Source organism: Lutra lutra, chromosome 10 (genome assembly GCF_902655055.1).
Source record: "Lutra lutra chromosome 10, mLutLut1.2, whole genome shotgun sequence".
Lineage (NCBI taxonomy): Eukaryota > Metazoa > Chordata > Mammalia > Carnivora > Mustelidae > Lutra > Lutra lutra.
Window position 1 is genome coordinate 21,454,758 of NC_062287.1, and position 15,628 is coordinate 21,470,385.

At 42.2% G+C, this 15,628-nt stretch overlaps 1 protein-coding gene across 17 annotated transcripts in view; it reads right to left on the reverse strand.

Moving 5' to 3' along the window:
• Positions 1 to 15,628, reverse strand: part of CDON (cell adhesion associated, oncogene regulated) — a 103,802-nt gene that overhangs the window by 65,317 nt on the left and 22,857 nt on the right. For all 17 annotated transcript variants that reach the window (XR_007120911.1, XR_007120910.1, XR_007120912.1 and 14 more), the window contains 2 exons: positions 2,726 to 2,853; positions 164 to 436 (listed from right to left, as the gene is read on the reverse strand). Coding sequence is in view for 14 of the 17 variants with exons in the window: in XM_047691385.1 (XP_047547341.1) it covers positions 164 to 436; positions 2,726 to 2,804 (352 nt within the window). In the remaining 3 variants the exon portion in view is untranslated. The remainder of the gene's footprint in view (positions 1 to 163; positions 437 to 2,725; positions 2,854 to 15,628) is intronic.

Consider the following 15,628-nt stretch of genomic DNA (forward strand, 5'->3'; position numbering starts at 1 on the left):
ACATTTCCCCCAAGTTAAACACACAGCAAGAGTCAAGGCTGGGATGAGAACTCCAATGCATTTAGTCCACAGCCCACGCTCGGAATTCCCTCTATTCAACAACGCAAGTGCTAACGGTAATTCTAGGAAAAAGCATAGATATCAGAGACAAAATTCAACTCACCAGCAGTGGACACTGTCGCAGGGCTGCTGACAATGGCACCGATGCTATTGTTGGCGACGCACTGGTAGGAACCCGAAAGGGAGGGATTAAGAGACACGATAGTCAAAGTCCCCTGATGAATCTTAATCTGTTCCATGTTTCTATCCAGTCTTTTTCCATTATGCAACCATGAGATATGAGCAGTCACAGGTTTAGCAGAACAATGTAGTACTACGGGTCCACCAAGTTTCTGGACGGCGGACAGTGGCTCAGAAATAAAATAAGGTGCCAACCCTATAAGGAAACATTCCCCACGTGCCAAGGGGCAGGGGGAGTGGGAGAGAAAGGAGGTAAGGGGAGAGAGAAAGAAGAGTATATTGAATACATTTCATCTCAATCTATGTAATTACAGGCAAGCCCTTATTTCAAAATACCTGTTACTATTCTTAATGCTTGTAAAAGTTCTAGGAACATTTTTATACAACCGTTTTTGGAAGGAAAGAAGGGCAACAAATTAACCTAAGACTTAGTGATTAGGGTAGAAGAGGTGAGAAACCTTCTGATATAAATCAGACAACATACCAATTCTGTAAGGAGAAATGGCAAATGGCTCCTTTTATGAAGCAGTTTCTAGGGAATCCAAGTTAAGGATCTGAAAAATTGAAGCTAACTTGCAAAATAAAAAGAATTCTCTCCTACATCAGCAAGGATTTGATTTTAAGACTACGTTATTCTATAAATAATGGCTACGGTCTTACTACTTCCCTTTAATATAAAACAACGTCCAGTCATGCTGAAATACAAAGTCTATCCTTTTTTGGGGGGTATAAAGCTAAGTACAGTGTCAATTTTAAGTTTTATTTGGTGTTTAGAATAGTTTTATATGTGACATCATTTCCTCAGCAGCTTGGGGGAGAGGGTGCATTCTCACGTATCAAAACAGATGTCCCCTGCCCACCCAAAAGGGTTGGGGGGATAAACTACTTGAAAGAAAAAAAAAATCAGAAAATTGCTAACCCTACTTTCACAGGATATCTCACCAGAAATGAAGATTGAGGGAAGTGCCTCTCTTGACTAAATCCTGAGGTGGTTTGTTGAACAAAAACAGAAATAAAACCAGCAGATCAGCTTTTTGGCTTATAAAAAGTCATACAGTATTTTTTTTTGAAAGATTTTATTTATTTATTTGAGAGAGAGAGAGCATGAGAAGGGGGAGTGGGAGAGGGAGAAGCAGACTCCCTGCTGAGCAGGGAGCCCGATGCAGGACTTGATCCCAGGACTCCAGGATCATGACCTGAGCCGAAGGCATTCGCTTAACCAACTGAGCCACCCAGGCGCCCCGTCATACAGTATTCTTAACAGAGATAATAAATATTACTTAATGAATAAACATCACTCGTATTTCTTTATGACTTCTATAGGAATCTGTACACAAATCTAAAATTAAAAGAAACGCCTGAGGGCCATGTGCTGGGCGCAGGTTTATGTACACATTTAACAATCTAAGGGTTTTTTTTGTTTTTTTTTTTAAAGATTTTATTTATTTGACAGACAGAGATCACAAGTAGGCAGAGAAACAGGCAGAGAGAGAGAAAGGAGGAAGCAGGCTCCCTGCTGAGCAAAGAGCCCGATGTGGGGCTAGATCCCAGGACCCTAGGATCATGTCCTGAGCCGAAGACAGAGGCTTTAACCCACTGAGCCACCCAGGTGCCCCTCTATGTTTTTTTTTTAATCTTTTTTTTTTTTTTAAGATTTTATTTATTTATTTGACAGACAGAGATCACAAGTAGGCAGAGAAGCAGGCAGAGAAGGGAGGAGGCAGGCTCCCTGCGGAGCAGAGAGCCCGACTCGGGGCTTGATCCCAGGACACTGGGATCATGACCTGAGCCGAAGGCAGAGGCTTTAACTCACTGAGCCACCCAGGTGCCCCAACAATCTATGTTTTTAAGCTTTTCAGTAACAGAAGTGGAGAGAAACTCAGACAAGGTTATGTGAGAGAGTGACCGTTCTCTCCAAGAACCAAGTTCTCTCCAAGCTGAGTCCTAATACATGCTGATTCTAAAATTTCTCCAGTGGTGTGGAGTCAGCATTTTATTCCTGTTACAATTTCCAAAATTCAGACACTCGCAACATATCCTCTTATTGAAAAGAACGTGAGAGGACGATACTTGTTTTTAAGGCAACAAGAGGAATAAATTTTAAGGAAAATAACGGGAAGGCCTGTTGAGGCCCAGAAGCACTACCAAGAGATCCTGAAATTGCTGAATGAATCCGTTTTTTAAATCATTCAGCTGGGTCAAAGAAATCTTAGAAATGTCTTTGGAAACTATGATCGCCAGTGAGGATGTGAAGCTGAAGTTTGTTTCTTTATAGGATTAAGAAGAGGAATAGTTGGGAGTTTGGACATGACCATTCTTGGGGATTAAAGGGCACACGTATGATGGCCGAGCACGGAGTCATGTAGAGACTGGCGGAATCGCCGTATCATACTCCTGAAATTAATACAGCACTGTATGTTACTGGAATTAAGGTTTAAAATTTAAAAAAAAAAAAAAAAACCCACTACCATTCTTCAGCTCTTACCTGAATTCACAGAAGGGCACAGAACCGTGAGAGTAACGAGGTACAGCAGTGTCTGTAAAGGCCAAGGATCTGGATGCATAGCGCCAGATTACAGAAGCAGGCAGGACAGACTTCCGGGCGTTGGCTCACTAAAAGACGTCCAAAAAAAAGAACGGAGGAAAAGGTCATCTACACCCCCAAAACAGCTGAAATCTTGTATCTGAACAGTCCCAGTTGTGAGCATGATGGCTGCCATTTACTTTGAAAGCTCTGTAGAAAGTGTGGCAGATACAAGGCATTCAATGACCCGTATCTTCCCAATTCACACTAATCTCTAGACACTAAGCTAACGGGAGTTTTGCTCATCCTTCCAAGGCGCTAAGACAATATCTCCTATTATACAGAATCCATCGCTTTACATGAATACTTGATTCAGCTGCCTGTATGCATTTGTTAGTATTTGTACAAGCATCTAAAATTCACCACCACCAAAATGCATCCCCCCTTTACAGTCATAAAACAGAAACAGTAAAAAATTAATAATAATAAAAAATAAATTAAAAAAAAAACATTTACATAGTGTTTCGTATGGCCAAACACCATTTCAGTGCTTTTTGTAGACCCACAGAGCACTATGGTGAGACTAGACGGAACTGTGGCAGGAAGGGAAGAGGGAGACCAAGTAGGAGGTAATGTAATCACTCAGGAGAGAGATGAGCACATGGTGGGTCAGACCTGTGAGTCAGCTGCGGAGGTGGTAAGGAAAGTGGACTCAGAATATATTCTAAAGGTAGAACCGACAGATTTGTTCAACACGTGGCTAGAGGGTAAAATTGAAAGATGTGTCAAGGATAACTCTTAGTTTTTGGTGTAACAGGATCCACAATAGCTCTGTTTACTGAAATGGGGAAGCCCAGAAAGGGGGAGACGGACTGAAGAGGTTAGTCAGCCATTCTGTTTTGGGAAGGTAAGTCTGAGATACCCACGAGGCATCCGAGTACTACTATCAAGTCGACAGGTGCATAACGGGGTCCAGAACTGTGTGAAGTCAGAGCTGGAAATAGAGATGTCAGAAATACAGACATCAGACCCATGAAAGCCCCAGCACTAAATGAGCTCTAAGGAAAGTATGATAGGAGAGGAGAGAATAGGCAGGAACCTTGGGATACTTCAGTCTTCAGAGACCAAGCAGAGAAGGAAAAAGCCGGGGAGACCATGAAGAAGTAGCCAATGAAACAGGAAGAAATCCAGGAGAATGTTGTGTCCAGGGAGAAAAATGGGGAAAAACCTATTTCTAGAAGGAAAGCATGAGCAACTACTGGAAACACTGCTGAGAAATACAATAAGGCTTGAAGGCACCATAACACACAGGTGATACTGACAAGAATGGTTTCAATGGAGGAGGGACTAGCACCTGATGGTGGGTTCAGGACAGAATGGGAAGGGAGGAAACGAAGAAAGCACAGGAAATTCCTTCTAGAGCTTTGCTATAAAAGCAGAAAAATAGGGAGAATTGCTGGAGACACACAGCAGTCAAGGGAAGGTTCATTTTTGTGTTTGTTTAATGCAGAGATAACACATTGAGCTAAGGCTAAAAAAAAAAAAGTTTCACAAAACCCAGCCCTGGTAAAGGATGTGGGTAGAAATCGCAATCACTGGGGCACCTGGGTGGCTCAGTGGGTTAAAGCCTCTGCCTTTGGCTCAGGTCATGATCCCGGGGTCTTGGGACAGGTTTTCTGCTCAATGGGGAGCATGCTTCCTCCTCTCTCTCTGCCTGCCTCTGCCTACTTGTGATCTCTCTCTGTCAAATAAGTAAATAAAATCTTTTTTTAAAAAATCGCAATCATCTACTGCTGGTGGAAATATTGGTAAATTCTTTCTGTAGGGATTTATAATATCTATCAAAAATCATTCATTTGTGTGACAAATCCTTATGGAATACTTATTACTTGCCAGGTACTATTCTAGAAGCTTGCAAGAGAGCAATTTAAAAATATATAAATAGGAATAAGTGACACAGGCAAAAATGTACCCCATCTACTCTAGTGGGAATGGGCAATAAACATGACAAATAAAATTACTAGAATTAACAATGTCCGTGCCACCTTCCAGATATGGTTCATTCCTCCTCTACGTTGCTCTACGCCTTGGACACATATCTACCCGTGGACTCATCCCTCTGTTCTGAAATGTATCTGGTTACATAACTATATCCTCCTGGAAGGCAAAACCGAGCCGGTATTTAACACTGTAAATTCTAACACCCAGCCAAAAACAGGCGCCGAAGAGACATTTTTCAAAATGAAAGGAATACCTCAATATAATGTAATTCCCAGAAGTACCTTAAAAAGTAGTATTTAATGAGACCTGTCATCTCACATGAATTTGGCATATTCTAGCTATATATTTTATTCCTTCATCCGTTCATTCACTCATATACATGATTTTTTAAAATCAGCGAAAATATTAATATTGCCTACTCTAAGCCAGGTACCCTGCTAGGCTAGGGATCCAAAAAGTGGTTATTATGTCTGCAAATTCTCCCCTACACGCCTACTTGGCCAGGGCTGGCCACTCAGTCTAGGACTATGGAATATTACTACCACAAAATGTAACGAGAAAGCTACATGAATGACATTTTAGAAATGGGAATTCTACGTGCATATTCACGTATGCAAAGGTCAATTCTAACCTTTGATAAAATCGGGTAGAAATACAACGCATGAACCTTAAGTGTGGCTTCTAATTCATCAAATAACATCTCCCGAGATCTGTTTCCTTCTCTGCACCATGCACTCCAAAATCTAGGAGTTGCCAATTCAAGTTCATCTGGATCACAGATCATCGGATCACGGACGCCTGTGAAGTTTTTTTCTTGCTGACCTCTTTCAAAAAGTGGGAGAGGATATTCTGGTACCACTCACTGGCGGAAGAGGCCAGCTGTGTGAAAACCTTTTTTTGGTTTATTTGAATTCTCACTTGGTTCAGGGGCAAGGACTGACACACCACTGGTCAGCAGTCAAGGCAAAGTAAACACTCAAACAAATTGTTAACAGGAGCCGCCGTCCTGAGAGGAGGAGGACAAGGAGGGGCGTTCCTTTTGCCAAATCTTTCAACGATTTATTTATCAGAAAGCAGTGAAACAAACAGCAGAGTCAACTTTAACCCCAGCACATGATCTGCTGCGTTACGTTACAGCTGTCCTTTAAAACTTCACAGCTCATTACTGCTACCTAAACGATCCCACAGGATCATCTGGGATGAATTCTATCTTTCCATTGGGTTCCTTGCAACGTGCTGTCAGCTGATTTTGGAGGCTGGGAAGAACTTCCGACCGTATCGTAAATATTTGTTGACTTCGCTGATACCCAAGGAAAGCTCGCCACGTTTGTTAGAGAACAGTGAGAACGAGAACGAGGACCTGGATTCCATTGCGAAAGGAGTGAGGTAGCTTGAAGTTACATACGAAAGCCACCAACAGTGACCTAATCTCACAAATAAACACTGCGGACCACAAGGAAAGTGGGGTGATGTATGAAGCACAGTATATCCATTAGCACTCCTGGAAAACTGTTTAATGCTATGTCGCTTCCAAAAGTACTATCTTTGCAACCCCCCCCCCCAAAAAAGGAAACTCTTAGTGTTACTGTTATTATTGAACTAAGAAGTTACTGGAAAACAACAACTATATGTATATTTATACATAATGTAAATATTTCTGTATTTCCCCTGCACTGCTTCAACAAATGGACAATTTTTTTTTCAAGATTTTATTTATTTGACAGAGAGAGAGAGAGAGATCACAAGTAGGCAGAGAGGCAGGCAGAGAGTGAGGGGAAAGCAGGCTCCCTGCTGAGCAGAGAGCCCAATGTGGGGCTCAATCCCAGGACCCTGAAATTGTGACCTGAGCCAAAGGCAGAGGCTTAACCCACTGAGCCACCCAGACGCCCCCAATTTTGTTTTTTTGATCAAGTTTACCACAACAGAACAAGGCTCCTACTGTCTTCTTACAGGTCTTAACACGTATGTTGCTTTTCTTACTTTTCTTACATACAGAAACCTACCCCGGCAAGGGAGACAGCAACCTTAATTTCCTCTGCATAGAAATTGTTACCCCGTCCTCCTCATACCCTCTCTTCTGATCTGGAAACAGGGGGCAGCAGAAGAAAGGTCCACGGAAGGATCACACCACCCCACTGCCCGCACAGCGTTTCTGGCTTCCCACTCGCCAAAGGCTGTTTGACCTCCGTTCTAGCATACACAACATCTAAATATTCTCATGCAACAATTAAAAACAGAATTGTGATTTAAATCATATCAGATGGAATAGGATTCTGAGTTAAATTACAATGTCATGTTTTTCATGTCAGTGTTTTTACATGTCATGTTTTTACATGTCAGTGTTTTTCTCATTTAAAAAAATTTTAAAGCACCCAATGTAGTTAACAGGCAGATGATATTTTAAATAAAATATTCAAGTTTTCTTCACATATTCAACAATGAATATATTACTTTTACAAGTAGAAAACTCTTAATAATAAATAAATAAATATTCATTGACAAAAAAAAACCCACTACACATTCAGCAATGTGTATAACACAGAACAAAAGCAAGTAAACGCAATTCTACCACCTAAAGATAACACATCAATATTTTGATGCATTTCCTTCTAATCCTTTCCATATATGTGTGTGTGTGTGTGTGTGTATACATAACTGAGATTATAACATATATGCGATAGTTTTAAATCATGCTTTATTCATTTTTTATCTAATGATCACTTTTACTCATTAAATAAACAACCTATAACAGCCATAGATATTTTATTGAATAGATGTGCTTTAATTTTCTTAAGCACTCCCTTTTGGGTTATTAGGCTACCTTTTTTTATATGGGTGTGTAGCCATGTATATTTGTCTCGCTATTACAGATAATGCTGTTATAAATATCTTTGTCCATAAATCTTTACTTTTCTACTTACATTTTTAGATTTTTTAAAGTGGAATTACTGAGTCAAGGAGCACAAACTTTTTAAAAGATTTTATTTGTTTATTTTAGAGGGGGAGAGAGAGAGAGAAGCAGACTCCCTACTGAGCACGGGGAACCCAATGTGAGGTTCGATCTGAGTCAAAATTCAAGAGTCGGATGCTTATCCAACTGAGCCACCCAGTCGCCCCAATAAAAATATTCTTAATACTCTTAACATATATACTGTCAAGTGGTTCTCCCCCAAAATGGCAATAATGTAAACCCTATCCCCAATAACCACCATCAGCATAGTGGGGGGGAAGACTCCCAGTCACTATAATATGGTTGACATCCTTACCCTGTGGTGAGCAAAGCATGGATGTCACACATGAATTTGAGCAATTAAAGTATTTGGTAAGGCACAAAGCAACATTTACTATTTAATCTACCATGGACTTCTAAAAATAATCTTTTAGATTTAAATAACAATAACTACAACAAAGGGAGCCTGCCTGGGTGGCTCAGTCCTTTAAGCTCTGACTCTTGGTTTCGGCTCAGTTCATGATCTCAGAGTTCTGAGATCAAGCCCCATGTCAGGCTCCACACTCAGCACGGAGCCTGCTTAAGATTCTTCCTCCCTGCCCCTTCTCTCCTCCACCCCACCACGCACACATTCTGTAAAATAAATAAATCTTTTTTTAAATAAAGAACTACCCAAAAAAGTAAGAGGATTGGACACTGTGGACATTTATCAACCCTTGTTAGTTTCTAAGCTTTCAATTGCAAAAAAACACCACAGACACAAAAATCTCTGCTTTTTACCCAAAATTTATTGTAAAGTAGGTTGCAGGATCACTGTTGTTATACTGGGTGATTTTAATTTATAAAATGCGTTTCTCTAAAAATAAATTTGTATGTGAAAACTGCTGACAGAAACACTCTGGCAATATTTCCTGGCATTCAAAATAGTAAATTACCATTTATTTCAAAACATTACTCTCCCTTCCCTATTGCTTTTCTTATCCAGAAAGCTTTTTTTTAAGGTTTTATTTATTTTAGAGAGAGACAGAGAGAGAGTGCACACAGGCAGAGGGAGAGAGAGAAGCAGATTCTCTGCTGAGCAGGGAGCCCGACATGGGGCTCCATCCCAGGACTCTTCAATAATAACTTGAACCAATGGCTGATGCTTAACCAAGTGAGTCACCGAGGTACCCCTTGTCCATAAAGCCTTAAACACCTCTACTTCCCTAAACTACTAGGAGTGATAAAAATAACTCAAGGAACTGGATTTTTTTTTAATTTATTTATTTGACAGACAGAGATCACAAGTAGGCAGAGAAGCAGGCAGAGAGAGAGTAAGGGAAGCAGGCTCCCCGCCGAGCAGAGAGCCCCATGCGGGGCTCGATCCCAGAACCCTGGGATCATGACCTGAGCTGAAGGCAGAGGCTTTAACCCACTGAGCCACCCAGGTACCCCAAGGAACTGGATTTTAAACTGGGTTTGTTCTTGTCTTACTATTGGACTTCAGCAAAGACGTGATCAATTCCCTATGTGAAAATCAGAACTCTTGAGGCTTATCCACTCACTGGTCTCAGAAGAAATTAACAGGACCACGAGGAAGTTCTACCTGCTTCCTATCTTCAGAGGAAGTTAATGGCCAACATAATTCTATTATTTTCACTGGAGCTGTGAGCAGCTGATTTAAGCGAGATGTTCCCAAGAAAGCACCTGATAGTACTATCTCTCCAGGGAAAAGACTAATAGGGTACCAAAAGCCAAAACCAAAATAGAACAGCCTGGTGTAGTACCCCATTAAGCGTACAAATCAGGGCACAACTCTTTTGTCCATGCTATAAAAATCACTGGAAGGCTCCCCACTTTTGCATGGGATGAGTGCTGCTCCCTGAGTCCTAGCCTGATGTTCCTAAAGATGACTAGTATATGTCCTTACTTATCGGGACTCCCTGAAGCTCTCCTTCACCTCTACATAGAAGAAAATCTGTCTTATGTAACTTATTGTACATACTTCTATGCCAGCCCAGGCTTAGCAGCATTTCTATTGGCAAAAGCAAGCTAAAGGTATGCCTAGTCCTAGAATAAGAAAGGAAATACTTCCCTAACATTTACTTAACTTATTGTTCAGGTTGTGAACTTAATGCTTTTATAACCTCTTTTCAACATGCTGCCAGAATAATCCTTTGGGAAAAGTCTTTCCTGAATTTCAAGATTTGATTCCTTTGTTTTTGAAGCAATGCCTTTGCCTTCCTAAGGATGATCAAAGCCGTCCCTCTGAATTATCTCCCTCCCTAGACTCCTATATCAAACTTTCTTATAGTTTTCTTTCAGGTTTAGGGAATAACCGTGATTAATCTGTGAATAAAAACTCCACTTGGGATCCATACAGGTCTTCAAAACAGAAAATTCTTTGTTTCCCTTTTTAAAAAACGATCTTATTCTGCATGACACAGTAATTTCCCTCTTTAAAAACAAGACTGGCTTCTCTTTTCAACTAATCTATTCCAAAACATGCTATGTCTCCTGTTGATTTAAAAAATAAGTCTTCTACAGTAACTAAACAAAAGAAGAAACAGAACATGTCTACCTAAAAATTTTTGAATAAATGCTCTCAAGATTAATTCAGCACCATGTCAATGAGGGAAGTCAAACATACACTTACCTTTTTTTTTTTTTTAACTCATGGAGCTACCTTGATCTTAATCACATCAAATTATAAATCTCATAAAAGTTTTCTTCATTCTGAATATTTGGATAGTTTAGCTAGGAAGCTAAACTGTTTTCTGCGCGAGATTTCAAAGAACCCTACTTTTCCTAGAAGATACACAGTCCATTAATTCCATACACAGGGCATCTACTTTGGACAAGAACCTATGGGGTGGGGGTACAAAGATTAAGGAAGATGAGGTAGGCACACTTCCTGAACTAAAGGATACTGCAATCTAATTGAGAAAAGAGGGCATGCACATAATTAGCTTTGGAATAAAGTGACATCAGCACAATGGCAGTGTGAATTAGATTGAGAGGAATTTATCTTGTATGCACTGGTCTGCTGGGAACTCAGCCACAAGCAGGACCTCGGTCTCCCTGCGGCTCATGGTCAGGTAAGGGAAGTGACAGCTAACGAGGCCGCCCAAACACAACACACTGGCCTCACAGAGCCATCAGCCTTTTCACAAGGGCTCCTGCAGTCATCCCACTTTCTGGACGCCTTTTCTTTATCGGGCATCACAATTTTTCCAATCAGAAACGAAAATGCAGTACTTTGATATTACAGTTTCGGGCAAAGATACACCCACCAGTGTTCACGACCCCACGGTTTTCTAGAAAGTCTCATCTCGGAGAATGGGAATGGCCTGCTGTATTTGAATGAACCCAAAACACTGTGCTCTGTGTACAGAAGCCAAGTGAGTGGGAGGACGGAGAGCGTTTTCGGCTAAGCTCTCTGTGCCCCGTTCTGGAAACTGGGGAGCACCTCCCTGTTTAGCCTGATTTTGCCCTCAGGGGTTTTTCTGGGCTGTAACTCTGTTTCAGTTCAGCATGAATGCAGCTCACTCCTTAAAAAGACCTGCTGTCTGATTAAAAAGACCTGCTGTCTGAATGTCATTTTCCTGCCTCTCCATCATCTTGGGACAAGGACTTCCTCCAGGCCCTCCTCCAGTAGCCACCAGCCTCCAGCCTTCTCTTCCATGATTGAGCACAGTAACTTCACTGCACTGTATTTAAGAACATTCTGTATTTACTCTCAAAATACTGTTTATCACCTATACAACTTGTTTGTTTACAAGTTTGTTTTTATTGCTCAGCTGACTTGTTTTTCTACCTGGATCAGGCTATCTTGGATCAGGATGGAATCCATCATGATTTTTTCCCATCAACATCCATGGAAATGGTTTTCCCTAAGAAGCAACGCTTTTAGGAAGTAAAGGTTATGCAGAATTACAGTAGTTAATGGGAGGGATGGATGAACCACTGAAGAAAGCAGAAGTGTTACAGGAAACACAGATCATTTCACCTGGTCTGAGAAGGTTGAAGACGACTTCTCACGGAAACACTGATCAGGTCAATGTGAATGCATGAGTCTGGGGGCAGGGGGGAGGAAGGGAGGGAGAAAGAGCAAGGGGAGGTGGTGCTCCAAAGAGAAGGAGCTGTGTGTGCCCAGAATTAGAAGGAACAAGGGAGTATGGCTGCAGAGCCGAGTACGAGGAGGGAAAAAAGGGGGGGAGGGGATTGGCACGGGTAAACAGAAGCTACGGAATACGGAACAATATAAATCAGGTCAGGGTATTTGGCTTTTATCCTGAGAGGGGAGTATTAATGGCTTTTAAGCAGACAAGGGACAAGATCTGACTTGTGCCTTTGAAAAAATCACTTACGCTGCCTTGTGGAGCATGGCTGACAAGAGGAATGGAGGTGAGAAGGCCCTGGGGAAAGAGGATGGGGGCCTGCACTAGAGAAATAGCAGGGGATAGACTTAAAAGGTTAAAAAAAATTTTTTTAAGACATGGACATATTTACCAGATGTTATTAAAAGGTGGCACTGATAGGCCTTGGATAGTGAATGATCTGGGCCGGGAAAGAAATGGTCTCTGAGACAGACGTCTTTGGAATACATCAGTGTCCACTTGTTTGCCCACGGCTCCGACCTTAAATAAAGGAACAAGGCTGCTGTCCAGATTTCTACTTGGACAAGTGAGTGCGAGACATGCGGTCACCGAGTACAGGAAACACACGAGAAGCAGCAGGGCTTTCCACGGTTTGTTGTCGCCATTTTGATAGTGGCAGGGAATGGAGTGTGTCCTTTAGGCACAGAGAAAATGGGTTGAGTTGGCCATAAGTGGAACTCTAAGAAAGAGATCACGGAGGCCAGCAGAAAGAAGTCTGAAGTGCTTCTATGAGAGTTGAAGGGAAAATAACAGACAAAACTCTTGCTCCCTTTTCAGGAGGGAAGAATCCTAAAAAAAAAAAAAAAAATCCACTACACTGGAAGGCATAGCGACGCCTCATTCGAAACAATCCACGTGATCAATACCATTAATAAAGCCTTTTAAAACAAAGAAGAAAAGGGGGATGAACTCGGGATGAACCCTCAGATTTCTTAAAAATGAGTTTCAAAATGTCATTGAGTTTCATATGCATCTACCTTTTTTTTTTTTAAATTTAAATCAATTAGCCAACATGTAGGAGGACATCATTAGTTTCAGACTGAGAGTTGAGTAACTCATCGGTACAGCACCCACTTTGGGGTAATCAGACCCATCCCTATAACGGCTGACTCCCTCAAGATCCCTCCAGCCTTTGATCCGAGCAGTCCTCCCGGGGTCCCCTTGGGGCCTCAAAAACGGAGAGTAACAGCTGCCACACATCTCTCAGTGATCTCACTGCAGGAGTGGGTAGGGGCAGGAGGAGGGAGAGGACAAAGCGGCGAAGTGCCATCGGAAGTCCAGTTGCAACAAAGACGCCATCGACCCGTCAGCACGTTCATCTACGGGGGTGATCCTCCTCCCTTCAGAAATGAAAGACTCCCTCAGAGCAGTCAGTCATGTGCAGTGACAGTGATGCATGCGCCGACCTGCCAAGGAGCTGGGAGGCGGTGGGAGGAACAGATAAATCTTCCAGGCGTGGAGCTGGAGGCCATCGAACAGCCAGGTCCACATCCGGGACCTGGGGCGTCCCCCCTCCACCAGGACTGGGACCCTGCCAGGGACACCCAGCTCTTCCCAGGGCCCGGCTGATGGGCCCAGAAGGGCCGTACCCTCCTTCCCAGTGACTCCGACAGACCTCACACCCCTCCCCCCAATGTCCCCCAGCTTCCGTCTCGTCAGCCAAGCCTACAGACGGGTCCCAGACGGGTCCTGCTGCCTGTGGAAGGCATTTCCTTTCACTGTCGCCCGTCAGAAGCAGAGGAAGAAAATGGAAGTGACTGGGAGTTATGGCACCAAAAAGGCCAAATGAGCAAAGAAATAATCAACTCCACATGAGCTGCTTGGGCTCCAACACAATGAAAAGGGCCTAGGACTAACCCCAGGAAAGGTCACTGGGGTCAGAGGTCACCAGCAGAAAAAGGCAACAGTGAGGGGCTTGAGGAGTCAGTGTGGTCCTAATTACACACCAAAAGAGAAGGGGGTCTAAGTGCGGAGTTAGGTTCTATTATTCACAATATGTGTGTGTTTGAAAAAAAAAAAAAGCCAAGTGTTCCTGTTCCACCATCTTTCAAAGAGACTATTTCTTCCTGCTTCTAGAACACAGGAAACCAAAAATCACGGAGATAAGATAATTCTGGCAACCACCGTGAGCTGGACAGGCGCATTACGAGTATTTTAAAACACAGCTGTGGACAAACAGCGAAATTCTACAAAGCGACTTGGCAGAGATTATTAAAAAGACAAAATATAGCCAAGTTTCAAGAGGATTACTTCGCAGGCACCGAAGAGGCAGCACTTGCCACAGGTGAACACTCAGTAGATTTTTCAAGGTTGCCACTGGCATTGGCTTCACGGGGAAAGAAAAAAAAAAAAAAATAACAGGGTTTTGGTAACCATGAAACAAAAGCTAGCTAAGAGCATTAGATTTTAAGTTTGCTAAGAACTAGTTAAACTTGAAGAGACTGATCTTAAAAAGACCCAGACAGACATTTGGCTAATTTTTTTTTTTTTTTTTTTTTGGATTCAGGATTGAATATGAAAACATTTGAAAAGGGGCTCTAGATAAGTGTTAGGTAATAAATTTAATAAAGCTGTTGTTATGTCCGGCGCATTGCTGAGACCTTACCAAATGAAACAAAGTTCTCCCTGGCTGTTCCAAAAGACTCACTCTCCCTGGGGTTCGGTTTGGATTTCATTTTAATAGCAAGGAAATAAAACCTCAAGGAGAAATTCATTTCCATGCAATGGATTTTAATGTTTACAGTCAAACATTTGGGGGAAAGCAAAATAAGAAAAAATGAGAAACCTAAGAAAAAAATCTATGCTGCAAAAAACTTGAAATCAATGCTGGCTGAGCACAGGACTGCCATCACAATGACTTCTATACTCTGCTACCTACTCAGCTGGAAGCTCCCTAGAGACCTGGGACAGAGTGACCCGGGTTTCGAAGAACTTCATTCCGCCTTTAACCACGGCTGCATAAAATCACTAAAGGAGTCTGGATTTCCTAGCTGCCTATGCTTTCTGTTCAGCTGGTGAGGGGAACTAGGTCAGACACACTGTCCATCGCAGCTCTCACAGAGTCTAAGAGAGGCTGTGCCCTGATCCTGGGGCTCTTCAGGCACACTCACAAATGGATGCACAAGTCAATCGGAGTTGACTGTGTGGTCAGTACCTAATCACCCCAGACTGTTAAGTCTCTAGATATATAAAAATATGCACTGGCCTATAGGAAGAAAACCTGCACCCAGAAAACTTTGCTAGGCAGTTAGAGCCAAAGCAATGATCAAGATACAAGGCCCCAGTGGACTAGAAAGTGGAAAAATCAATTAAGATCACGGTATCTTTGCAAACACAGCACAACATTGCCAGTCATTTTAATCCAGCTGGGAGAGTTGAAGGTCCAGCCAGTCTCCCAGAAATGCAAAGCCTGCGGGAACAACTCTGCTAGGCTGAGTGTGTAGCAAACAACAGTGCCTGCGTTTTGACATTACGAGGAGGCAAAAGGAAACAGGAAGGTCAAGACCATTCAAGGACACACTGACACACGTGACACTCACACACGCTCACACGCACCTGATACACTACTGGGGAAACCACAGGAGACTGGCCCAACTTGGAAGACACAAAAACTTACCCCATTGATAACTCCTCTGTGCATAACTTCCCTGAAAATCCTTTGTTAACTATTTTCAGATTCTTACTATGTTCTTATAATCACACCTGATTTTTAACACCACAGTGTCTTTCTTTCTTTAAGATTTTATTTATTTACTTGAGAGAAAGAGAGAGAGA